Source organism: Asterias rubens, chromosome 2 (assembly GCF_902459465.1).
Source record: "Asterias rubens chromosome 2, eAstRub1.3, whole genome shotgun sequence".
Taxonomy (NCBI): Eukaryota; Metazoa; Echinodermata; class Asteroidea; order Forcipulatida; family Asteriidae; genus Asterias; species Asterias rubens.
The window spans coordinates 19,503,110-19,530,623 of record NC_047063.1 but is presented as its reverse complement, the minus strand read 5'-3'; the positions used below and the strand labels follow the sequence as shown (position 1 = coordinate 19,530,623).

Genomic DNA, 27,514 nt, shown 5'->3' with positions numbered 1-27,514 from the left:
GTACCAATTTCTACTATGGGTTAAACAAACATTTTTTGCTTTCTCGGTTCACTTGATATTTTCCTTGCTGTGCTTTAATTGTCCTCACTGTTTGCCAACATTTTTTAGGGCAGTTGCCCGTCCCCCTGGGTCATACGCCTATTTGATGACCAGTCCATTTACGTTTTCATAACACTGTGTAAGTTTTTTTGGCCATTACTTGGACACGTGCTTTGGTACATGTACATGTCATCTGCAATTCATTTTTACACTCCATGTCATGCTGGGGTTTTGTACAGTTAAGCTGGGTACATACTTGATGTGATTTTTACATCACACAAATGTTTCATAGGAGTTCAGCACAAGCTAACTGAGGCAAACTATTTGTTGCCAGTTTGTGACATCAAATTTTGCATGCGCATTCGTAGGAAGTATGAACCAGGCTTACCGTCAACATCATAAATAGTACCAGCATCTTATAAAGGGCACATATCTATTAACGGTGTTCTTAAGGTACTTGATCAAAGATTTTGATTTTTTTTTTTATATGAGACCGTAGTGCTCACCATTTGGGGTTTTACAAGAAACTGTGAGGCATTCAACAGCCGCTGCCAGACACACCGCAGCAAACCCCTTCATATCATTTTTGATCGAAGTGGCCTGTGATGCAAAAACTAAAGGCTGTGCATATCTACATCCCATTATTAGCCGCAAACGCTGATAGCTCTAGGGTTACATGTATCTGCAATGGATTGATCAATTGAATCACACAAACTATAGTTACATGAGTAAGGCCAATCAAATTCTATAATATTGTGGTCAAATGGAAAACACAATATTTATATCTGTGTACAAGTATAAATACAAAGTTTCAAAAACTAATTGATATAAAAAGCTCCTTTGTGCATTACATTTCAGTGAAATAGAAATACTTTTCTTATACAAACTTGTAATGATTGTTATTTTTGAACTAAAGTCGTAAGGCACTGGTGTTTGATGTTACCATTCAAAATGAAAATCAAACAAATAAAAACAAATAACTGAACGAAATTAGTCTCTGAGAATATACATGGTTGAAGTTCATACTACATGTTTTTCAACTTCCAACTATTTGTTGGTTCAAAATCCATTAATTGTTGGATCAAATTCCAACTGTTTTATTCTATACACACAATATAAAAAACGGAATGCAAAAATTGTGATCCTCCATGCTTGTAACAAGGCACATTTTGCCAAACTTTTGTTTATTTCCTCATCAAAGCTTTGAAATAACACCCAATGAGTCAGGCTAGTTGACCCAGTTCATCACGTGATGAATCTTGGTTGCATGATCTTGGGATTGAGATTGCCCGTGTATTTTACGCAATGCACGCACAGAACCTTATGAACCAGGTTAAGTAGGGTCCTGCAACTATTCCCTTCTTTACAGAAACCCCCTCTAATCCTGGTTCATACTTCCTGCAATTGCGAATGCGATGCGAATTTGACGTCACAACTCTGTTTCTGCTGCGATATTCGCAGGATTCGCAGGAGAGTTGAACACAACTCAACTGCTGCAAATTATTTGTTGCGAATTTGTGACGTCCACATTCGTATCGCATTCGCATTTGCAGGAAGTATGAACCAAGCTTTAGGGTATCCGATAACCAAAGAAACACTTTAAGTAGGGTTTATTGTTTCATTATAAGTTAAAGGCCACATACTCGTACGTATGCATTTAAGCCCAGTTAGACATGCACCATGTCTTGACTTGTTTTGACTTCCAATAAGGCAGACCATGAAAAGGAGCTGCATGTGATGTCAGTGCAAAGGGTCAACAGGTCATGTATTTTGCCACATTTAGAATGTTAAAGACATCACATTACATATAGTATAATCTTCACCTTTTATGTGTTTTTATTATTTCAGAAAACTGCTTGATTATGGCAGGGGAGGGGGTCACAAATGTATCCTCTTTGGCATACGCAACAAAAACTTAACACTATTTTATCAGACTCTTTTGCATTAGAAAACATGGCTAAGAAACAAAAAGTATTTGTAAAAATATTTCTTTTATATACAAATCCTGTGGGGCATTTCTGTTGCATAAAATTTAATTTATTTTACATAATTGTCCCAATGTGGTCAAATATCCCTTAAACTGTTTCATAAAAATTCTTCTTGACTCCATTTGACTCCATTTTACTTCTAGCAGACACGGAAAAACACCTTCGCACAATGCCCCTCAACTATTTCCGACATTTTGGGAGTCAATTCCTTTGTGTACGACTAAATCCCAAAGTGGCAGACAGAAAATGCGTGTGTAAGTGCGCTGCTTGCAATTAAATGGATCAATACAAACAACTTCACAATTAGTTTAATAAGTGTGACATAATTCCGTCATCCACTCTGCCAAGTGCAATTTTGCTCAAACAAAAACAATGCAAAGACTAGTGTGTTTTTTTATGTAAAAACAACTGGCCTTTGATTAATCTGTTTGAACTTAATTCAAGATTTGACATTGAACTCTAACTGTCATCATCTTGCATAGAGTCCAGAATACTGAACCTGTTATCGGTAGCAAATGAAGGAACGCTCATCGGGCGTTTCTGGTGCCTCCTAGGTGGGTAGACGTCACTCGGTGTCTTTGGGTAGCGTCCCGACTCATGGAACCATGCCGCTGTATGTAGCACCTTTGGTTGTACAGGACGTGGGCATGGAGGGTCACCGAGCACCGCCTGAATCTGACTGTGTGGCCCACGTATTGTCCGGTCGTTGCTCGGGTGCATCTGGAAGGCTTGAGGGATATCACAGCGTGAACGATGCGACACGTGAGACACCTGACTCACACTGCTTTGGGGACGTGATCTCTGGATATCAGATCCCCTGGATGAGGAGACTCGTCCACCCTTAGCGCTTTGAGAGCGGTTGCCGGCACTCCAGGAGTTGAACCGCGTCAAAGTACTTTTAAGAGTCTGTTCTGTTCCGTTTGAGACAGTGTCCTGGACGTCTTTATTGGATCTTGGTATCAGGCACAGAGACTGAAGGCTGTCGTGCTTGGTTGCCTGGGTCTGCTGTGGTCTTGAGTAACCACTTTGTGGATGTCGGTGCCGTCCAGCAGTGTGTGCGCTGGCTGTCTGCCTGGTGTCTGTGCTCCTCTCTGATGGTCTACCACCATGCATACTTTTAGGTCGCTGTTGGGTTCTACCTCCTCGCCGTGGAGTACTCCAAGCTTTACTTGCTTCCTGGGTTCTATCTAAAGAAGGAGTCCACTGGGCTTCTGCAGGGTTCTGATTCCGATCTCTTTGATTATCTGGGTTACTATTTGCACTTTGTTTCCAACCATTTGCTTTCGCATTAGTGCTGAGGCCATCCTCAACGGGAGACCTACCAGCTGTTTTGAGTCTCTGTTTACCTCTAGATGCCCTTTCCAGACGAGGCACCGCACTCTTGGCGCGGGCTTGCTTCTCAAAGTCCATAAGAGCACCCTCATGCCAGCTGAGGCTGCTGTAGGGGTTCTCTTTGGTCCGTCGATCGGGTTGCTTGACGGGGGCGTAATCGTAGTCACCAGTCATCAGCTGGGTCTGGACTTCCTTTAAGGCTTGTCGGACAGCCTTGGTGAGGACATGGTTAGCTCCGAGGTTTGTGGTGCGGATATCGTGGGAACGGCTAAGGTGTACAACGGCTTCAGTCTTGCATTGGTGACTGCCACTCGACTTCAGCAATTTACCTTTGGGATAATCAGAACAAAACGGGTAAAACACTTGCAATCTATAAACCTCCAAGGTTATTTCATTAGCTTTGCCCGAGTTTGGATTCATTACTGCTACGCTAAACCAACCATGCTTAGCAGAGGGAAAATAACAGAAATCTTTCAGCTGATTCCTTTGATTTTGTTTTTTTAGTTGTGCAGTGGAAACTTGAAAAACACAATTAGACGTCTGGCTGTGCCTAGCACTCATCTCTCTTTTTTTTGACAAACTGCAGTTGCTCACAAGCTATTCAACGATTAAAACATAATGTGTGCTCTGGAAATGATAAAATCCCTTTTTTGGCAAGGCATAATATTCATTAGAATCTTACACAGCTTATAATTAAAAAAAATCTTTTTTTTCTCCAGAAGAAGATCAGAAACGTTGAGTTGAAACCAACGGTTCTTTTCAGAACCACCCCAACTCATTAGAGATAGTCATTAGATGGTGTTACCGCAAACCTTTCTATATCACAAAAATTGGCTAGGCACAAGGCACAACACAATATGCTTAGCAGAATAAAGTTACCAGCCATTGCACCATGTCACATGTACCATCTGTGACTGGTATCCTGCTTAGTATTGCTGAACAAAAGAGCTGGTGTCGATCTGCTAAGCAGCTCTATGAAATTGGGCCAAGTGATTTTAGCCATACAGTTCACAGTTTGAATAACATGTACGCTGGATGCATTGACTAAAATTGTGTCTAAATGGATGGGCGAGTTGGTCAATGAAAAGTTTTTGTTATGAAATGCATATGGTTAGAAAGATGTTTTAAAAGTAGAATATATTGATCCACACAAGCCTCGCAATTGCGTGGTTTGCCTTTTATTTTTAACTAACATGGTCTGCCATTTTGTGGAGTCAAAAATTTGACTCCACAAAATGGCGTGCCGTGTTTGTTCACAACAAATAAGGAAAACCATGCAATTTCGAGGCATTTTTGTGTGGGTCATTACATTTTATAACAAACGCTTTTCAAACGCTTTTCAAGGCAACATGTCCCTTTAAAGGGTTTGGGTACTTTTCATACAACACAAAACGCAACATCCACAGATTTCTGAAACCTTACACAGTTCCAAGATAATGATGGTAGAAAGCTTCCCTTAAAATATTTACTTGGTACAGTGCTATATGGTTTTTGAGAAATGAGTAAAACAACTTCAGGTTGAGACAAAAATTGTTTTAGCATGTACAACGGATTTACATGACTCTCCTGAAAACATTGCTCAGTGATTTTTTTATATTGCATGGATCTTCATTCACAGTAAGTAGAGATTTATGTCACGGCCAAAAACTTGATCTGCAAAAGGTATCAAAACTTTTTATAAAAAGACGGAGGGGTCAGTACACTTTCATCTGTTTTGTTCTATCACAGTATTTTGTTAAAGGCAGTGGAAACTATTGGTAATTACTCAAAATAATTATCATGATAAAACCTTTTTTGATTACAAGGTATGGGGAGAGGTTGCTAGTATAAAACATTGTGAGAAACAGCTGCCTCTGAAGTGACATAGTTTTCGAGAAAGAAGTAATTTTCCACGAATTTGGTTTCCTAAATTTGAGGTCTCGAAATCAAGCACCAGAAAGCACGCAACTTCGATGACCGATTGAGCTAAAATTTTCACAGGTTTGTTATTTTATGCATATGTTGAGATACACCAACTGTAAAGACTAGTATTTGACATTTACCAATAGTGTCCACTGTCTTTAAGTTATGGAGAGAAAAAAAAAGGGAAATTTATTTGTTTTTACCAAGGTGAAACAAAGTTGTCCCAACAAGCAAGTGGTCACGACCATAGGACTGCTCACGGATTTGCAAAGCCCGCCGGAAATATGTCTCTGAAACAATTCGATCACATCTGAAGAAAGAAAAATATGAGATTTTATTGTGTTGTTAAACATCTACGGGCCACAAATATTGTGAAATTAACAAGAGTCACAATTAACTTCAATTGCTTAGTAGCTGGTAGAGCCAGTGGAAAACCCCAGAAAAAAAACTAAACTCGCCTTTTCAAAAAACTTGGAGGAGGAATAGGCTCCTTGCACTGTAAATATGTGCGTGTGTATGCGCCGCACACACAACTCTCAGCCAATGAAAGGTCTTCATTTACACCAGTGAGGGCGCCCCGTTTAGCCGTGTGATGTCAAGCTTCATATAATTTTATATCATTTTGTTTGCCAGCAAACACGAAAAACACATACACGTATTAACAAATTGCACATCAAAGATTTACAAGTAAAAGCAATAATATAGAATAGTAAGAAAAGTTACGTTTAATAAGAATACAGGGCTCCAGTTTGGATCCCACACCAGTCTGGTCATCAAGTATTTATTTGTCCATAACCAGTATCAAGATCAGTCTATGATATTAGTCTATGACATTAGCAAATATTACTACAATCCACAAATAGAAACTCAAGCTAAATTTACAAAGATACTGCAGGGGAGCCCATTGAGAAGCAGAGCTTTTATGCATTGGCCCTCGACAGGCTTGGTTGTTGAGCACCAGGGCCCAATTTCATAGAACTGCTTAGCATAAAAATTTGCTTAGGACAGAAACCGATTACCAACCAAATTTCCACGTGATTTTCAGGATAAGCAAACAACAGCTGAGTTACCAGTTACAAGCAATATGCAACAAATGGAAATTTGGTTGGTAATCCTGTCTTTATCAAGGAAGAAATTTCATGCTTAGCAAATTTTTGTGCTTAGCAGCTCTATGAAATTGGGCCCAGGAGCCGTTAGAGAACAACAGAATAGAGTGGGCAAATTACACGGCACGAGGCAGTGGCTCAATGAACAGGCTGTATTTAACCAAATATACAGAAGAACAAACTTAAACACAATCCCCAAATAAACACGTGTTTTTTTAGAGGAAGAAATTTCATGCTATATTTGTTTGCTAAGTAGCTCTATGAAATTGGGCCCTGATCACTTCTCAGGTCAGCAAGGGTGAATAAATACTACAAGAAAAGCAAACCATGAATTAACAGTAAGTTTGAAATAGGATAGATAGATGTCATACGCAAGGGATCTATACAAGAGGAAGGTATGGACAACTGTCACACCAGGCTATCATTTAAAGGAACATTACAGAATTGGTTTTGCGTATAAAACAGTTGCTGGCAGTGTAAGCACTCTATGTAATCCACCATATACATAAACTGACAAACCTGCAGACGTTTGGTTTGAGATCGATCGGCCATCTGGGTTACGAGAGAATAGTGAAAAACCGATTACACATTTTGCATGACATTGATGCAAACAAAAAAATGAATAAAACCTCACTGAGCGATGAACTCCAAACGCAACGTTAAATTATTTATTTCTCATCAAATATGGCATTTCAGGCAGAAATATTTCAAGGGATGTTTTCTACTATCATCATCATTAGACCGTGTAAGTTTGATGTAAATCTGTGATCTTCACGATTTTGTTTTCTTACCAATTCTGTAACATTCCTTTAAGTGTATTCGGTGGCCCTAAGATATTGCCATTGGTTACAGGCCAGCGAGCCGTCATTAATTTCCTATACTAAATATCATAATACCAGGATAATTCAATATATATTTTGTTTGCGGTAACACAATGTGTGTATCTACTTGTTGGGTAGATTATGTTCTTTTGAGACGTTGTCTTGCTTTATATTCTACTAACGTGGAGTAGATTGTCTGAATTCAGGAGACTTCTCAGTTCTGAAAAGAACTATCCTGCTTATTAACTATTATCTGGACGGAAGGTAGGAAATCTGCTGGGACTAAGTACTTTAGCTTTAGTAGATCGAGGGGACTTCTCTTTATAAAGTTCACTACCGCGGAGTGAGGAAATTAGTTGAAATATCCTCATTTCTAAATGATCAGAAATTATGCAATAATTCTGACCTGTGTACGTTGCGTGGATTACAGAGCAATCCACCCAGTTCATTCAGGACCTCAGCAACATGTGGATGAGACTTTCCATGCCATCTCTCCCTCGTCTGTAACGCTTCACGAAGACACTCTTCTGCTATGACGTAGTCAGTCTTCTTAACTCTGAAAATTAGAAAGTAGAGAAATAACATCCACCTTGTGATTATTCAACGCTGTGTTGCTAATACTATCAAGCGAAGTCACTCAACAAACAAAGGCCAATTTCATAGAGCTGCTTCAGCAAAAAATTTGCTTGCTTAATTTACACATGTTAGTTGTCAAAATTTCATGCCATATACATTGCTTGTGACTGGTATTGAGCTATTGTTTACTTAGCATAACAATTGAATGGAGTCTTGGCCGGTATTCTGATTTTACTAAGCATGGATTATTTTGCTTAAGCAGAATGTTTTGCTTAAGCAGCTCTATGAAATTGGGCCCAGGTTTTCACAACGCTCCTTGCGTTTATGTCAAGATGCGACTAGAGAGGTTCTCATAGAGTGCTATTTAACAAAATAATCTGGTTTTGTTATTTTTAAAGGGAGGGTGTAATGTTTGATAGTATAAAGCATTTTGAGAATCATTTCACTTCGAAGTAATGTGGTTATGGAAAAAGATGTCAGTGTTTCTCCCCTGAAATTAGAATCTAAGAGCTTAGATTGCGTATTCAAATTGCAGACTATTCTTTTTGCATGGACAAACTGCTCTGACTTTTCAACAAAACTGAAAGATAACAACTTTTAAAATGAAACATTCACAATTTGTTTTCACAGGACTCGGGGAAAGTACTGAGTATACAGTGCTAACACACATCAGAGTATGGGTAAAAAACTAAATTAATATTCTTTATCCCCGATGCAAATTTATATCGCTGCGGTACCCGCTGCCACAACACAAAGGATTCTAACTGCCTCTAGCCATGCTAGCTACGGGGCAACCTCGGTAGCCTAGTTGGTAAGACACTGCTCTAGAATTGCAAGGGTCGTAGGTTTGAATCCAACCCGAGTAACATGCCTGTGATACTTTTCACAGGACTCGGGAAAGTACTGAGTATACAGTGCTAACAAACATCGGTGGATGGGTAAAAACCAAAATTAATATTCACAGGTTAGTTTTCTTGTGTATGAGAAAATAGAATAAGCTGTTGCCAACATAGTCTTTCTCAAAGACTACATGTAGATGAATTTTGAGAAAGATCCTGCTAGGGTCGAAACGTCAGGCTGTTAAACAACTTTCGCATTTATTGTATGTATGTACCTTCTATCAGTCTATAGTATCAAAGCAATCAAAAGGTTCCCAAACCAAAGGTATCCCTTTCATAATTAACGACAGCAAAAATACATTTTATAAATGATATTTGAGAGTGGTACTCACTGGACTAGTCCTAGAATAAACTGTGCCGTGGCTAAGCCAGCGATACTATTAGCTTTCCTCATGCAGTCACTGGCATTCCTCAGGGTCTTCTCAGCTTCATCTACTACTTTAGTGTGTTGCTTGACGGCCATGAAACCAAGATGATTCAATAAACGACCTGGTGCATTGTAAAATCAACAAAAACGTTTTCAATCACTTCAATTGACCCATTTCACCTGACGTCATCATCAGAATAATCTTGGATGCGCCATTTTGGTGGTCAATGTCAACGTGTGTTATTCAGTGAAGTGCGCATTTCTAGGTGACGGGGCGTTTACACGTAAGCCTATTGACCACCAACATGGTGAGCGTGGCATCAGCCGCCGCGTGTGACGCGCGTGCAAGGGGTCAATAGCTTTAATCATAAGATATCATATTTCATAAAGCTATGACTATTAATCGTAATTGATTCTACCAGCTCTTTAAAACCTGAAGATGTTTCATACTCTCATTTATAAATAGATTTGTAGATCTATTTATGGAATTGTGAGACAAATTTTACATACATGTAGCCCCTTGTAAGGCTTTACAAGGTGATATGGCACAATCTGCAATCAAATATACCAGCAAACCCTTCGACATGGCTTAACATTCCATCCGAAGGACTACGCAATTATGAACCATTGTCTTGCTCAAGGAAACAAATGCCGTGACCAGAAACGTAATCCAAAATGTGATCAGCCATGTTAGTAGCCCAACTGTATGCATTGAGTGAATATATTCTCATCAGGGATTTTTTACAACTATGTAATGTTATGAAATCATGCACGGTGTACCTGGTATAAACCCCAGCCATCTACTTTCGCAGTTAATTTACCTGCTCCCAATTTCACAGCGCTGCTAACGACAGAATTCTGCAAGCTCTTATACGCCTAGCAGAAACTCTTGCTTTATACAGGGCGCACGGTTGGCTTGTGCGTAAAGCGCTCGCCTCTCACCAAGGTGACCCCGGTTCGATTCCCGGTCGGGGCCATATGTGAGTTGAGTTGTGCGTTGGTTCTCTGCTGTGCCACGAGGGTTTTCCAGACTATCCGGTTTTCCTCCCTCAGGAAAAAATCAAACACTTTCGATCTTGGCTGTGCTCCGTGGTCATAATGGGTTGATGTGGCTGGCAGCTGAATGCGCCCTTGCATGCCTGCTTCTCGAACACGTTGTAGCCGCGTCCTTCGCAATTCAGCTCTTAGCTGCGAGTAAGGACGATTAGCCCCCCAAATTATTATAATAAGTGCATTCCGTGGTAAGCAGCCACATGAAATGGGGCCTCAATGCTCACCTTTATTCTCCACTAACTGCTTGTAGATGTCATCGGACTCACAGGCAGCGATGTTACTCAGCGTATTCAGAGCCTTGTGGTAGAACTTCTTAGCTTCGTAGCGATGGAGTTGGAATCGATGGAGATCAGCAAGGTTTTCCTCTACTTTCATCTTGAAGAGCTGCTCTGGCGTACTGAGCGGAAATTTCTGCATCGGAAGAAAAAATTGTTTTAAAATCTTCAAAACTGTGTCTCATGAAATGCAAACAAGGTTCAAACAAAGTTGAAGTCACTTTCTGGTTCTAGTTACCTGTATACTGGACTTTTTGCCTCTCTGTGTGAACTCTTGACGACTTGTTTTAATGAAGCATAGGCGAGACCGATTTGATAAGGTGTGGGTTTGTTTGTGTTTTTGATTTTTATTTAATGAGAAATAGCCTGACATTAACAAGGCTGGACAGCCAGTTCAAGGCGAGTGCTATACTGAACTGATTTGAGCTATTGACCCAGATCAACTACCACCAGGGATACGTTGCCACCTACTCCTGGGGCTGAAACGAGGTTACCCCTTCGCAGTCTGAAATCATGTAGGCAAAGGGTATCATCCACTAGGAGCCTGGCTGGTAGCAGAATGCCATACCTTCTTAATTTGTTATGAAGCAAGTATGGTTAAGTGCCTTGCTCAAGGGGAATGTTCTAACCCACACTATGCTTTAGGCAACATAGAACTTGGGTCCAGTGAACCCTAGGTCGCTCGGCCATGATACATCCTGGTTGTGTTTAGTCCCCCGTTCAGACCCACAGAATTTCTACACCACTGTTCAAAAACACTGCACCAAATTGTTAGTAAAACTTCTTGTTTTCAAGTGGTAACATTTTGTTCCTGACCTGACTGACATCTTGGTGGGCCAAACTCAGCAGCCTCTCAGAGTGCTGGAAACGAGATCTCTCAGCTAAGAATTTCCCAGCTTGCATTGCAAGGACGGCCATCTTGCATCTGTCCCCTGGTTTGTACTCGTAGAATATTTCATCTGCAAAACATAAATCAAAAACAAAAAACATTCATTGCCTTTCATAGCACATTAATAACCTTTCAATACCAAGTTTATAAAAATGGTGTTACATTTGTTAGGGATTAAAGGCTGTGGACACTATTGGTAACTACTCAAAATAATTATCAGCATAAAACCTCACTTGATAACCAGTAATGGGGAGAGGTTGATAGTATAAAACATTGTGAGCAACAGCTCCCTCTGAAGTGACGTATTTTTCGAGAAAGAAGTAGTTTTCCCAAGAATTTGATTTCGAGAAACTTGAGGTCTCGAAATCAAGCATCTGAAAGCACATAACTTTTTGTGACAAGGGTGTTTTTTTCTTTTGTAGTTATCTTGCAACTACGACGACCAATCAAGGTCAAATTTTCACAGGTTTGTTATTTTATGCATTAGTTGAGATACAGCAAGTGAGGAGACTGGTCTTTGACAATTACCAATAGTGTCCCCTGTCTTTAAGCAAAGCGGCCGCTAAGCAAAGTGTGATGTCACAATACAAATCACTATGGTAATACCAACAATGCATCTTCAGATGAATCTTAATGCTTTGTGAAATGGAGCCCAGGTTTGCCCAGCGCTGTCTCTAACAGCGCTGACGAATTATTATCCACACAATACCATCTCTGCAATCACAGGTTTCTATTGATACTCCCGGGTGAAGAGAAGCAATTTATAGTCAAGTATCTCGCTCAATGACACAAAACTTACCTTCATCGCTGTTTGACTCCGGCTCCTCTCTCGCATCCTCCCAAACCTCCTCAGCATCCTCATCAGAGGATGACGAGGCTTTCACTTCCTCTGAGGCTGATATAACCTCTTGAGTCGAGGTACTTGATAACTTCCTATGGCTAGCCTCAATAGTTAGGTTTACTCGCTGCTCGTCTGTGCTCAGTTGATGGGTGGAAGTGGCATCGGAAGATGCCGCATCATATTCTTCAATCACTGACAGCTTTTGATGAGGATTCTTCTTCTTTGAAGACAGTGGGTTCGGCTTTTCTTCTAGCAAACAAAATTAAATATCACAACGAAGTTCACAAATATCATTGGAGTAAGAGATTTTGCTTAAAGCCATTATACACTTTCAGCACAGAAAAAAAATAAAAGTTCACAGATTTACAAATAACTTACAGGGTTTACAGAAGGTAATGGTGAAAGACTTCCCTTGAAATATTATTCCATGAAATGCTTTACTTTTCGAGAAAACATTAAAAAAATGATCAATTCTCGTGGTTGAGAATTAAGGATTTATTTCAAACACATGTCATGATACGGCGAAACGTGCGGAAACAAGGGTGGGTTTTCCCCGTTATTTTCTCCCGACTCCGATGACCGATTGAGCCTAAATTTTCACAGGTTTGTTATTTTTTTATATCAGTTGTGATACACGAAGTGTGGGCCTTTGGACAATACTGTTTACCGAAAGTGTCAAATGGCTTTAACAATTTTCTGTTCAGCAAAATTTCACAGGAAACCAGTCACAGACAGTACATATATATATGGAATGGTATTTTGGCTGGTAGCCATATTCTGGTAAGCACAATTTTGTTGTGCTAAGCAACTTTTTGTGCTTACAGGCAGCTCTATGCAACGGGGCCCGGTTCTATTTCTAAGGTGGTGCCAGACAGGGGCATAACTTACTGTAGAATTCTGTATTAACTGCACCGTGTAAAGCTTGTGTATCTATGGGCCATAATTCCAAAGTCAGCAGAGAAATGAAATTAGACCTGGATTAATACATTGTTCTCCAGAAGACAGTCAAAGCATACTGATCAAAACGTCAAGTTGAAACCAACTGTTCTTTTCAGAACCACCTAAACTCATTTAGAGATTGTCATTACATGGTGTTATCGCACACCTTTACATATACTACATTGTTCCCAGAAATGTGCACTAGCCAAAAACTATGCACAAACTTGCATATCGATCTCATACACACAATTTACGTGCTGATATGTGCAAACAGAGACACACACAATGAAAATTTGCTTTGTTAAAAAAAAAAAAAAAAAGATAAGATAAAACTATATAGAACGCTCTAGATTGTACAGTAATGTATTTAAAACCAAGATAAACACCAAGTAGAAAACATTCCAAAGACCTTGTTGAATCAATTCAGCGTGCTTCGGCCAACTTTCAAAAATTTGGTCCAAAATGCCTAAATTTTTTGTTTTAATTCAGGGGGAAAACCCTTGATCTTTTCCCTAAAATCATTAAACTCACTTTTCTTTTGACTTCTATCAGCGTCTTTTTCCCTAAGATCAATTAACTCACTTCTCTTTTGACTTCTATCGGCGTCTTTTTCCCTAAGATCATTAAACTCACTTTTCTTTTTACTTCTATCAGCGTCTTTTTCCCTAAGATCAATTAACTCACTTCTCTTTTGACTTCTATCAGCGTCTTTTTCCCTAAGACCATTAAACTCACTTTTCTTTTGTCTTCTATCAGCATCTTTAACCTCCCCTCTTTCCTCCTCCATAGGCTCAACAACACTCGCCGTCCAAGTATACTCCTCCATTGCTTTCATGACCATCTTCTCATAAGCATCCGCAATCTCGTAGCCATTCTTACTGAGACGCTGCCAGTAGCGCAAGAGGTCTAGTTTTAGGGCCACGCTCTGGATGCTGTCTTGGCACATCATCAGGAACACTCTGGAAAAGAAACAGACATGGATACAGAGTTTTGAGAGAGCTTTCTAGAAGAGACCTTCAGCATTGATGCTATCATGCCGCCGTCTTTGAGCTAAATCGATGATGAAACAATGGAAACACACATCTTTGTAGGCATGTCAGACAGGATGAGCCAATGGGTATCATTCAAATTCTTGTTTTTAAACTTGTGGTTAATTCATTTTTAAACTGGTCATTGTTCCTCCTCAAAACGCGAAATTCACATTCTTAACTATCTTGGACTCGGAGATCCCATTTGGCACAGGTAGTCGATACCAAGACCAAGATCAAGACCAAGAACACAAATTGGGGTGACTGAGACCATCGAATGAGATTGATCCCTCAGCCTAACTCGAGATAAGACGAGTCTTAACTCTTTGTGAAATCCACCTTGGGTTTCCAGACCGAGACTGGTCTTGAGACCTACAGCACTGTTAACGCCTGCTCGCTGTTGGTCATTTTGCCAATTCCGAATAGTACACTTACTCTGGTTCCGTCAGGATGTTGAAAAGACCTTGAATATCGCCACATTTCTCTAGTTGCCACGGTAACTCTCCGGTTCTCCTCAGGCTGTGAGACTGCTTCCAGAAGTAGCTGGAGAGCGCTTCGTGGCAAACTCTCTTCTGTTGATTCAGGCCTCTTGGGAGGAACTCAACGGCAGAAGCACTCGGTGAATCCGGCATACCAGCTGTACCGGCAATCATACCTAGATCAAATTGTAGAAATGACAAATGTTTCTCTAAAAATAAATGAAAACGCTCAAAGGGGCTGTTTCGTGATGATCAAAGCAGTTCATGCAAAGTCAGGCGCAACTTTGTTTCTCAACTAAAACTTAAAACTTTACACTATTGTATGTGAAGCACCGTATACTCAGTACTCTCCCGAGTTCTGGGAAAAAAGGTCTCCAGGCAAGACATTCAGGTTCGATTTAAACTGGATTTGAGGGGGGGGGGGGCGTTATAACTTACCCAACAATGAGTGCTCCACCGCCTCCCTTAGATGTTGATGAAAAAAGCTCATCAGTCCCCCTGGTCTCTCCACTAGAGCATCAAATGTAGCCGACCGGAACAGGGCAAAGTCAAAAGCCGTGACCTCAGCTTGACCTGTGTATCCCATCATCCTTAGCAGTTGTAATAACTCCTGCTCACTCAGACCGTGTCTGGAGCAACTGATAAGACGAAGGACCTCAGCGACCCAACCGGACATGTCTAGAGTCAGACAAAGACATCAACATTTAACGTTCACTTTTTGAACCTTCATCTTGTAAATACATGTATAGATTAATGATTTTAAAGTGACTGTTATGTATTTTGTAAGTTTTGGTATTTTTATAATGAATCCAACCGTATGTGGTTGCAAATTTGTACACAGCTGTTATTTTGTCTACAGCTGTTGCCGCTTCCCAGGTTGTATTCAGAAATTATATTTGGTGCTTTGTACAAAACCTGACCTACATGGTGTTAGCTATAGTAGACTTTTCAGGCTATAAAATGACAATTTTATGATTTTTCCAACGGCAAACAAAATCAAAAATCAGACTTAAGTATGAAGAATATTATGCCTCTGTATTCAGCCATGCTACTGCTCGTAAAAAAGGAAAATCTTCAAAGGCACAACGCAAGTGCAGAGCGAGGCAGCCGAAACGCCACGGGACACGAGACCCCAATGGTACCCTAGAAAATGTTGAGGTTTATTATGCTCTTAGGTGCATTGTTAGCGTGTACTACGCTTATTTTACATGATTGTAGTTGTACATTGTTGTTGCCAGGCAAGTATAAGGCTTTAACCCCCCCCCAAAAAAAAATCATAATTTGTTTCCTTTTTTTTTTATAGCACTTATCATTTAAAAAAACTGTGGAATCCCGCAGAAACGCGGAAGAGTTGCATGCCTGTGTATTGTAAACTGGGTGTGATGCTTGGCTTCACAACAGTTAATGATTGTATAACTTCTGACTGGCACCCCCAAATAAAGATATTGACAATGACGACTATAATTATTATCAAGTCTTATGTAGTGCTCAAATCCACAATTCAGTAACTTAATTTAACTTAACTTAAATGCATTTATAAAGCACTTTAACACTGTTTCAAAGAGCTGTACAGCCAAGAAAAACATTAAAATACAGGATAAAAATATTAGCAAAAATAGCAATATGGTTTTAAAAATACACAACAGTTAAAAAAGTAGCACAAATTTTGTAACAACATTGCACTACAAACATTCGTATTAAACAGAATAAAATACAAAAAAATAAGCGTCAGGCGGACCCACAGTGATGCTCAAAGCGCTCCAACATTCAGTATTTTTCCAGCAAGGTATGTGGAAGCACGTTATTGAAGTATTAGAGCAATACCCTAACTTACATGATGTATCACCATGTAATGGTTTACAAGGTGCTGTGGCGCAATACGCAGCCAATCAAACAAGGAACACTTGGGCAAACCCCTTCTCTTTTCAATAAGTGCACTGGATCTTTTAAGTGCACTACACCTTCGATGCTCTACATCCCATCCAAAGTATGAAGCAATAACGGTTTAGTGTCTTGCTTAAGGACATAAGTGTCATGCCTAGGACTTGGAATGTGTTAAGGGTCTAGTCTTACCTTCTCGACTACTATCTGACGACACAGATGTTGATCGTCCATCAGTCGTCCAGCCATAATCTCTAATCCATCGTTGAATTACACACTTCCATAGATCTCTAAATGTCACAGCCTCAATGTATTGATCAATCACCTGTGTAAAGAAGAAGGAAAAACAAACCAAGCTCAGGGCTGTATGCTTCGTTTTTGAAAGGGCAAGGGCACCAAGGCATTTTCTCTTTGGCAAAGGGCACCCTATGAGGAAATTGTAAATTTCTATTGGAGCATTTCAAGGGCACCAAGGCAATGACAAGGGGCAACGCAGGTAATCACCTCCGTTGCCTCCGTGAAGTATCAGGCCTGCAAGCTTGTATAATATTATTTCAACACAGTCGAGTAGAAAATTGAGAGATCTTTTAGATCCAGAAACAAAAATACATGAAATATTGAAACGCAGATGGTACTGTAGATTCTGTAGATCTGAGACAGAAACCAGCTAAATGACCCAATGACTCTAAGACACAATCTGACACCAGTAAAGTCTTCACTGACAAATCCAGATCTCGAATCCAAGTCTCAAGACTGACCTTGAGACCAACTACCAACTTTCTAGACGTAACAGTTAATGTTTTTATATGGAGCTTGCCAACTGGTGTAATTGCCTATTGAGGATGATTAAAGTTTGTTTAATTGAATAGAACTGAATTCAACGTTAAACCATGTATGAAGAGCTATGTAAATGTTGTATATTCTTATTATTATAATTATTATACTAAGCTTTAACATTGAAAAAAATTAAGTTAAAAAAAATAAAATCTACCAGTAATCTTCCTTAAAGGGTCGATGTTCTTTTTGTAGGACGAAAAACACAATGTCCACAGATTTACATTAAACTTACACAGTTTGAAGATAATGGTAGTAGAAAGCTTATTACTTGCTGAGGTGCTCTAGTTTTTGAGAAATGAGTAAAACAATGTCATAAAAATTATTTTAGCATGTAAAAATGTACTTTCATTACTAGTATTTTAAGGTACACTTTCTACTATCATTATCTTCAAACGGTGTGGGTTTAATGTAAATCTGTGGACATTGCGTTTTGTGTTACAAAAAATACCCAAATCCTTTGATTTGAAACTACATTAAGAACAGCTTTTATTTAATTGTACAAATCAATCAGATTGCAAGAACCTTACCTTGTCCAGATTTCCATATGTCCCCCTTACCCTGAGCTCATTGGCCAGGATAGATAAAAACAGCGGCCGGTCACTCAGCTTCGAGGTCACGACCTTCTGCAGCTGCACCTCATCCAAGCATTTACAATGTATGGCTAGATTCTCGGTTACCATGGATGACTTCTGACCTCTGTCTGTAAAGAGGGGTACCAGGAGAACTTGAGTATCCTGACGCTGAGATAGGGATTTGTAGGTCAGGTCAGAGCGGACGGTCGTCAGGACAATCTTGCACTGTGCGGGCAGCTTCTCAGGCAGCCATGACATCTCTTTCACCTGAAGGAAGGAGAAAAAGTCAATCTCATTATAGAAATTATATGAAAACTATATTATTAATTAAATTATATGAACATTTATTTTGAACTCACCTTCAAATCTGAAGGTGAGCTTTTTTTAAAGGGCTAAAAAAAAGTTGTCCAACAACTGTACGGAACCAAAACAGAATCCGGCATTTCCATGAAAAGGAATTGAGTAAACTTGTAGAATAGACCTTGCAAGTCTTGTAGGTATTCAAACATTTTTGGGACCACTTTGGTCCACCGTAGATCCCCTAAACATTGCTTTAACGTGTGAAACTTTTTCTGGGACCACGAGTTGTCTTCCCCTGCTTCCTGTTCCTTTGATGGGTCCTCTAAGATCTCTAGACCTTCTTCCCTACAAATGTGTCCTAAAATTGACAGTTGCATTTTTGTTTAAGTTCCCACCTTCCTCAAAACTTACTTATTTGTCACAAGATGAAACAGTCAACATTTGTCTATAAAACCACATCTCAACTCCTTGTTTCATTATTATTATTTGATTCTTTTCATCATCTGGGGATGACAATATTGTCCAACCTGCGCTGCCATAAAAAAAGGTGGACTGTACAGTCTATGACTCTTTTCTTTGTTTCTGTTGCCAACCTCCGATACTTTAACATCATATTTCATTTTGTAAAACAAATCTTTCTCTATGTAATATTAATTTGGTTTTTAGTCTTAGAGCTATTTTTTCTTCAGTTTTGAGTGTTTTATATTTTCAATCTTTGTATACAATCGACTTTTTATCTTTGTAAATCATATAGCCTTTTACATTATAGTGCACCCAGGGATCTGTGAGTATACTTCAGAGGAGGTTTCTGCCAGTATACTCCAGAAGAGGGTTCTGCTAAACTCCAGAAGAGGTTTCTGCGAGTATACTCCAGAGGAGGTTTCTGCGAGTATACTCCAGAGGAGGTTTCTGCCAGTATACTCCAGAAGAGGTTTCTGCCAGTATACTCCAGAGGAGGTATCTGCCAGTATACTCCAGAGGAGGTTTCTGCCAGTATACTCCAGAGGAGGTTTCTGCTAGTATACTCCAGAAGAGGTTTCTGCAAACATACTCCAGAGGAGGTTTCTGCTAGTATACTCCAGAGGAGGTTTCTGCCAGTATACCCCAAAGACGTTTCTGCTAGTATACTCCAGAGGAGGTTTCTGCGAGTATACTCCAGAGGAGGTTTCTGCGAGTATACTCCAGAGGAGGTTTCTGCGAGTATACTCCAGAGGAGGTTTCTGCGAGTATACTCCAGAGGAGGTTTCTGCCAGTATACTCCAGAGGAGGTTTCTGCCAGTATACTCCAGAGGAGGTTTCTGCCAGTATACTCCAGAGGAGGTTTCTGCTAGTATACTCCAGAAGAGGTTTCTGCAAACATACTCCAGAGGAGGTTTCTGCTAGTATACTCCAGAGGAGGTTTCTGCCAGTATACCCCAAAGACGTTTCTGCTAGTATACTCCAGAGGAGGTTTCTGCCAGTATACTCCAGAGGAGGTTTCTGCGAGCATACTCCAGAGGAGGTTTCTGCCAGTATACTCCAGAGGAGGTTTCTGCCAGTATACTCCAGAGGAGGTTTCTGCCAGTATACTCCAGAGGAGGTTTCTGCCAGTATACTCCAGAGGAGGTTTCTGCCAGTATACTCCAGAGGAGGTTTCTGCCAGTATACCCCAAAGACGTTTCTGCTAGTATACTCCAGAGGAGGTTTCTGCCAGTATACTCCAGAGGAGGTTTCTGCCAGTATACTCCAGAGGAGGTTTCTGCCAGTATACTCCAGAGGAGGTTTCTGCCAGTATACTCCAGAGGAGGTTTCTGCCAGTATACTCCAGAGGAGGTTTCTGCCAGTATACTATAGAGGAGGTTTCTGCTAGTATACTCCAGAGGAGGTTTCTGCCAGTATACTCCAGAGGAGGTTTCTGCCAGTATACTCCAGAGGAGGTTTCTGCCAGTATACTCCAGAGGAGGTTTCTGCTAGTATACTCCAGAGGAGGTTTCTGCACAGTATAAGAAGATGATGATGAGAATGCACTATATAAATGCTGTTTTATCATTATTCTTATTATTCCTATTCGTCTCCACTTACCTGATGCATAGTCTGCCCAAGGGTTCCACTCAGTTCATCAATACCGTCAAGTACCAGTACGCACGGTCCCATACCCACCGAGGCAACGAACGCCTCACAGATATGATGGAAATTAGACATGTCTTCAGCATCGTTAGACGATTCATTCTGAGTACCTTGGGGAGATAAAGATCCACAGTTTGGGGAAAAGGAGATTGTTATTGAGTTTGTGAAGGTTGTAGAGATGAACTTTGAACAATTGTAGAGGGCACTGTGAATGCTGTCATGTTGGAGATGTTGAACCGCTAGAGTTGCGACATGGATTCCTTACTTTTTTACTTTTTTAAAATTATTTACATTTTGTGCTTTAACACTATACCAGTTAGCATTTTTGAGATATGGTGGACACTATAGGGCACGGTTTGGTTTGTAAACAGACAAATTTACCTAAATCCAATGGTGTCATTGAGCTGAGTATACCACATCTCAAAATGGCTTATAACAATAATAAAAGACATTTATTGGCTGCTTTAAACATTTAATCAAAGCACCTCACATTATTACTGCCTTTGTTCATTGGGCCTTAAACTTTCCTGACATTTCCTTTGGAGTATGCAGCGCCAGTAGCCAAGTCGGCCCACAAGTACTAATTATTCACATAAACAATCTCTACCCTCAAATGGTGTTAAGAAGCAATTATAGTTAAGTGTCTTGCCCAAGAACACAAGTGTTACGACCGGGATTTGAACCCACACATTTCAATGACTCAGCCATCGTACTTGAGTTTGATACTCTAGACTGCTTGACCATGACATGCTTCTTTTTTTTTTTTTTCGTCAGCTGCGCCACGCATCTGGAACTCTCTACCACTTAATCTTAGATCTTGTCTTTGTACCACAACATTCAAATCTCTTCTCAAAACTTATCTTATGTCACAGGTTTTCAAGGACTAATTTTGTAGTGTCTGTTTTTTGGTTTTTTGTTTTTGTTTAACTGCGCCTTGAACACCCAGCAGGGTGGATATGTGCGCATTACAAGTCTCATTATTATTATTTTATTATTATTATTATTATTTCTACATTGATATGGACTTAAAATGCGCACATCTCCGGAAAACCAAACAAGATGCACACAAAAAACAACTAGACAAAAAAGTTATGTTTGGAACAGGTGAAGACAAAAAACAAATCTAGCCAAACAATTGGACTTCAAGTCTCTGTTGAAGATATTGTAAGAATTTTATTTATTTTCTTACCCACAAATTCTCCTCGCAGCTCGTACGTTACCCTCCGTAGAAAACTTGTAATGTCAGCACTGAGGGCGCTACTCCCAACAAAATGCGAGATGACCTTAAGCCCAGGGTACTCTGTTCTGAAATGTTTGACCCAGTTAGCAACAATAGCCGTCTTTCCACAGCCTCGTTCACCGACGAGAGTCAAAATTGAAATGCTCTGGTGTTGCTCAGGTTGTCTGCGGGAAAAGAAAGTGTAGTTTTAGTACAAAACAAGAATGGTAAAATTTTCTTTGGTTCACTACTTGATTTTTTAAATGGACCCCATCCTGCTGCTTCCCAGTGCCCAGGGCCCAATGGAGCTTTAAATTATGCTTACAAAAATGGGGTTACCAGCCAAACTGCCATGCCACATGTAACATTTGTGACTGGTATCCCCTGCTCATTTCTGCTTAGCAAAAAATTTTTTACAATATTTTCTGCTTTGCATCTCTGTGAAATTGTGCCCAGGTTGTATCGTCAACTTGGGTGTGATCCCTGGCTGTTTGGAAGTTTGAATGGCTTCTGACTGGCACCCCGAGCACAGGTATTGACAAAGACAGTAGACACTACAAACACTAGGGCTAGGTAAGCTCAGTTGGTAAAACGCTAGCTGCTGCAGGTAGATAAGCTCTCAGTTGGTAAAACGCTAGCACGGTTAAACTGAGGTTACAGGTACTATACTCTTGAGAATTTTATTGGTTCAAGTTTTCTTGCACACCGTGCACTTGTAAAGAGGCCTTAAATTACAAAAAGTACCAGTTAAAAATTCAAATTGTGAAACAGACATCGGATAAAAGTTGGAAATAAGAATATATACAACAAACATAACAAGAATTAGACAAATGAGTTTTCACACAAATTAAATCCATTAATAAAACAATTTTTAAAATATATATAGAAGCACAAGTAAAACATGCAGGTCCAAATTTTATGGCTCTGCTAACCGTAAGCAAAGAATCAGCGCTTATATAGGCGCAGGGAATCCCGTGCTAATGTCAAGCGTATATCACACAATAGCAGGTATTTTTTATTTTTGCGCATGAGTACTCCACGTTAGTAGCGTTCTTCGCTTTTTACGAAGCTGGCACAGGAATTCTGCGCTTGCACGTAAACAGAGAATGGTGATCATAAGCGCATAGTTCAGCGGTAAGCAGAGTCATGAGATTGATCCCAGATCTTACTTTCCCCTTGGAGCTGTAGAGACCACTGGTTGTAATGTGTTCCTGCCTTCCTGTGTATCGTCATTGAGTGCTTTAACTCCCTGGTCATCTAGCTTCTCATACAGGTCGTATATGTTGGGAGTTTGGATGAAGACACGACGTCTGGTTTCTGCGTAGGCTTCATGAGCCGCCCATTCACGGAATAGCTCACCATCTAAGAAGATGTAAATAACCAGTTTCAATGAGACATTGTGATGTGAAGGTATTTAAACGCCCTAGGCATTGCCTAGGTGCCCCTCAAATTTCCGCACAGGGTGCCCTTTACCAAGGAGGAAACACCTTTGGGACCTTGCCCTTTCAAGAATAAAGCATGAGGCCTGCCCTCATTCCCATTTAACCATGTAATGGTCTCTACTGACTTTCATTTCGTTTTATTTCTATTCTGGTTGTGAAGCCAAGAACCCAATGGAGAGAAGACGAGGAAGGATATAGTTGCAGTTTTAGATGTGGAAGGAAAAACCCAGGGAGTAAAAAATCCAGGGAAAACCATTGTAAACAGGTAGGGACTTAAAAATTCAATCCATATAGTGCCCCAGGCGTGATTTGAACTGGGGTCTAAAGGTTGAAAGCGAGGAAAGATATCACTACCTCAGCCCGACCACATTTTGGTTTGCAATTGGTACATACCAACATCAGTAGTGAAGTCTTGCAGTGGCGGGTACATCTGGTTTATAATGAACTTCCAATCTTCCAGCACCTTCTCAGCCAACTCTTCTACCGTCCTGAAGAACCTCACCGGTAGACCCTTGTTGACGATTCTTCTCTTAAGGTCCCGGACCCGCATTTCAACCTCTTCGTTCTCGCATCGGTACACCTGAAAATAAAGATGGTACAGCCGTTATTTCGAGTAAAATTTCTTCAGGAAAGTTGTGTACCTTGCCTGATATGTGGCAGGGGGTGTCCCTAAATGTTCCCATTCTCTAACCCACTCTTGCTTAACCATGTTTCTTATAAACCCAGGTGACCTAGAAGCTAGCGTTAGGGCAAGGGTTTGGGTGAGGATTAGGGTTAAAAGTAAGAACTTGCATTTGTCAGGCATGCAACTGCCTGTTGAAAAAAAAAAAGGAAAAGTTTCAAAGGCACTTAAGGCGGCCGAAATGCCACGGGACATGATACCCACAATGGTACCCTAGAAAATGTTGAGGTTTATTATGCTCTTAGGAGCATTTTTAGCATGTACTAGGCTTATTTTACATGATTGTAGTTGTAAAAATCCGGAGGAAAAAGAAGAAAAGAAAAGAAAAAACTTTTTTTTTCCTTCTTTTTTTTCTTCTTTTTTTCACGTTAAAAAAAAACAAAAACGTGGAATTCCGCGGAAGAGTTGCATGCCTGATTTGTAGAGTGTCGGAACATCTGGAGCTGTCAGAGCATAGGTGTATAATTCAGGGTCTGTAAGCTAAGGAGAGACAGAAAATTTACCTTCAGTTTCTCCTCTCTCTCCACATCCGTCAGATCAGTGAATTTATCCTCAATATGTCGAACATCCCTGAAGTAAAACCGGGAATACTGGCTGTCATTAAGGTATGCAGCCTGTATGATCTCCAGCTCAGTTATACTACAGCACTGATAAGCTTCTTGCAGAATCCAGTTGTGCCCGTTGGCAGCAGCGACGTGGTAGTTCTTATCAAGCCAGTTGGTGTTCTCCTCGTTGATGTCATCGAGGTTTGCGTCGGTCGAGAGCAAGTCTGCATCAATGGGTCGATGGGAACCATAACGCTCTCCGAGAAGACAGATGAAGAAGGGACTACAGGAGTTGATGTAGTCCAAGCACAAGGAGACAACATTCCCAGACTGCGATTGCTCTTCGTTGATCCCCCAGCGGAGGTCAATCGGACTGAAGTGAGTACCACGCTCATGGCAGAGACTGTTGAGTTGAGGAAAGACCCGTTTGACAAGGTGGTCTCGCTCCTCAAAGAAATCAACAAATGTTGAGGAGATAAATGGTCGGATGGGCTGACGAAAAGAGATCTGGTGTCGGACTCCACTGAAGCTACGCTTGAAGGATCTCTCTGGCTTACCCATTGTGGTAGGTTGAGTAGCTTCAACTCATAGGTCCTTCATTTTAGTGTTTTTAGCAGAGGTACATCTCTACACAAGCTGAGCAGCACCTAAAAATAACAAAAAGTCGCATGAACTATCATCATCATTATACAGATTTTTTGTTTTAAAGGGCCTATTTGTACTTTTTGAAGGACAAATAACACAATGTCAACAGGTTTACAGTTAACTCACACCGTATGAAGATAATGATGGTAGAAAGATTCCCTGAAAAAATTAGTTGCTGAGGTGCTGTAGTTTTTGAGAAATAAGTAAACACTGTCATGAAAGTAATTTCCGTCTCAGTGATCATGAGATGAAAATTATTTTCGCATGTAAAAACGTATTTTCATGACATTGTTTTACTCATCTCTCAAAAACTACAGCACCTCAGCAACTAATATTTTAGGGTACGCTTTCTACTATCATTATTTTCAAAAATGTAAGTATAATGTAAATCTGTGGACATTGTGTTTTGTGTTATAAAAAATACCTGAATCCTTTAAGCACTGTATACCCGAGTAATATACTTGTGATTTTGTTCACAGAGTTTGGGAAAATACTGAGTATACAGTGCTAACACACATCGGTGTATATGGTAAAACTAAAATTTATTTAAATTCTTTATCCCCAATGCAGATTTAACATCTATTACACTGTGAACTCAGTACTTTCCCAAATCGCTTGGTTGGGATTTCTAACCCATGATGACCTTTGCATTGCATAGATCAGACGTCTTACCGCTAGAACACAAGCTAGCCCAGTAGCTAGAGGCAGTTTGAATCTATGTTTTAGCAACTGTGCTGGTTTCTCAATGCTAAACTAATGTTTTAAAACAAGTTTTCAAGACAACGATTTCGGAATTCATCTTCAACAACAGTTTTAGCTGAATTACTATTCATCTTCCAATTTCATCTTTTTCCAGGTCCTGCTTCACTTTGTCATTCACTTAAAGAGTTCTGATTCACTTCCTGCCACCTGCCGTCGCATTGCTCAATTAGTGAATGCTGTACACGCGACTAGAATGGACTCAAGGTTATTTATGTTCAACCAATGACTGATGGGAAGGCAATCATTGTTACTACATTTCCTTTGATTGTGCAATTAAGCAACCCTGAATATTTAATCTCACTTATACGTAACAGTTGTTTTTCTAGTTCTGGTTTCGCGCCAAAAACTGTCCGCTGCCAAGGGGTGTCTGTTAGCATACTGCGATATGATTGGTGGTCAGTGAACGATTTCACTAGTATTGCAGATCAAAATGTTGGTCATACGCCTCTATAACATCACACTGTTTACAGAGCTTTGCAAAATTGAACAAATACTTAAAGCCACTGTCCAAGGCCCACACTTCGTGTATCACAACTTATATGTAAAATAACAAACCTGTGAAAATTTAGGCTCAATCAGTCATCGGAGTCGGGAGAAAACAACGGGAAAACCCACCCCTGTTTCCCCACGTTTCGCCGTGTCATGACATGTGTTTACTTATAAATCCGTAATTCTCAATGTCGAGAATTGATAATTGTTTTAATGTTTTCTCAAAAAGTAAAGCATTTTATGGAATGATATTTCAAGAGAAGTCTTTTACCATTACCTTCTGTAAACCCTGTAAGTTAGTTGTAAATCTGTGAACTTTTATTTTTGTTTCTGTTCCGAAAGTGTATAAATATAATGGCTTTAAATACTAGTATGCATGCCTTTCTGTTAATCTGCCAAATATGACGTTGTAGAGTGTCATGGCCGAGTGGTTAAGAGCATCAAATTCAAGTTCTGGTGCTAAGTCACCAGAGTGTGGGTTTGAACCCCGGTCGTGACACTTGTGTCCTTGAGCAAGATATTTTACTATAATTGCTTCTCTTCATCCAGGGGTATAAATGGGTACCTGCGAGGGTAGAGGTTGATATTGTGAATGAAAAAGCCAGAGTCAGTAGCATGGTACCAGATTGTAGTATTTCTAGAATATACAACACTGGAAACGATGAGAACTTATCGGGAAAAACTAAAACAACTGTTTTATTCTTAGTGCCGATCTGAAAATTAAAGTAAAGTTTTTCGTCTGCAACTCAAAATGAGCAAAGTACAAAACTTTACTTTCCAAAAGTCTTTTGTGTCACAGAACATACTCCTCGGCCTCGCACTGCACCATTTCTAACTAATGTTTTCAGCATAGCTGTGCTGTACAAAAAAGCTTGTGGGGAAAAAGGCAAATCGACTGGCATAACCCCATGATCATGATGGATCTGAATGAAAGCAGAGCCTGAAACTGTGAAAGTGAACTGAAAGTGAAAGTGGAAGAAAGTGAAAATTATCAAAAGCATGAAAGACCATGATGATGATGAAGTATTTTGTAAGAATCATGAATAGCACCACATTTAATTAACAAAGAGTTACATTTTAGCAGATTTACACCGTACTCACATGTAATGATGTAGTCGGTAGCCTACTTATTTGAGCATGATGGAAATGTCGCATTCTTGGTCACGCTGGTTTGTTTACAAAACTACAAACAGTAAACATGCTGAGTGATGATGCATGGCTGTCTGTGTGTTTCCTGTCTGTTAAGCACAGCACTCAGTTGGTGAGTTTACAAAGAACAAAACCTCGATGATTCACATAAGCACTACATCGACACTAGCATTGACAACAAGAACGAGCATGCTTTTGAATTGGTCTTGTTGAGTTGATTCTCGACGATTTGTGATCCACTTGATCCAAACGACAATCAATCAACAATTTCAGACTCGGGGAGTTTCGACCAGAGTTTATTGGAAGGGAAAAATATAATGTAGTCGTTGTTTTATTCGTTGCCCCGCAATT

At 40.0% G+C, this 27,514-nt stretch overlaps 1 protein-coding gene across 1 annotated transcript; it reads right to left on the bottom strand.

The window, feature by feature from the left end:
• Positions 1-130: 130 nt before the first annotated feature.
• Positions 131-27,510, bottom strand: LOC117306832. The gene is made up of 18 exons (XM_033791372.1): positions 27,116-27,510; positions 24,077-24,765; positions 23,285-23,471; positions 22,619-22,811; positions 21,420-21,634; positions 20,186-20,340; positions 17,780-18,091; positions 16,608-16,740; positions 14,973-15,212; positions 14,491-14,710; positions 13,763-13,986; positions 12,047-12,337; positions 11,175-11,317; positions 10,308-10,494; positions 8,996-9,152; positions 7,595-7,744; positions 5,465-5,571; positions 131-3,688 (listed from the first exon to the last, which is right to left on the bottom strand). Exons 2-18 carry the CDS (start codon positions 24,677-24,679, stop codon positions 2,487-2,489), a joined length of 4,719 nt encoding a protein of 1,572 aa, XP_033647263.1. The 5' UTR covers positions 24,680-24,765; positions 27,116-27,510; the 3' UTR covers positions 131-2,486.
• Positions 27,511-27,514: the final 4 nt, after the last annotated feature.

Coding starts and splice junctions, on each gene's coding strand:
- LOC117306832 (XM_033791372.1), bottom strand. CDS start 24,679: ATGGGTAAGCCAGAGAGATCCTTCAAGCGTAGCTTCAGTGGAGTCCGA. Junction 18,092..20,185: donor TTGGGCAGACTATGCATCAG/GTAAGTGGAGAC, acceptor TCCTTCCTTCAG/GTGAAAGAGATGTCATGGCT. Junction 9,153..10,307: donor GCAGTTAGTGGAGAATAAAG/GTGAGCATTGAG, acceptor ACAATGCACCAG/GTCGTTTATTGAATCATCTT.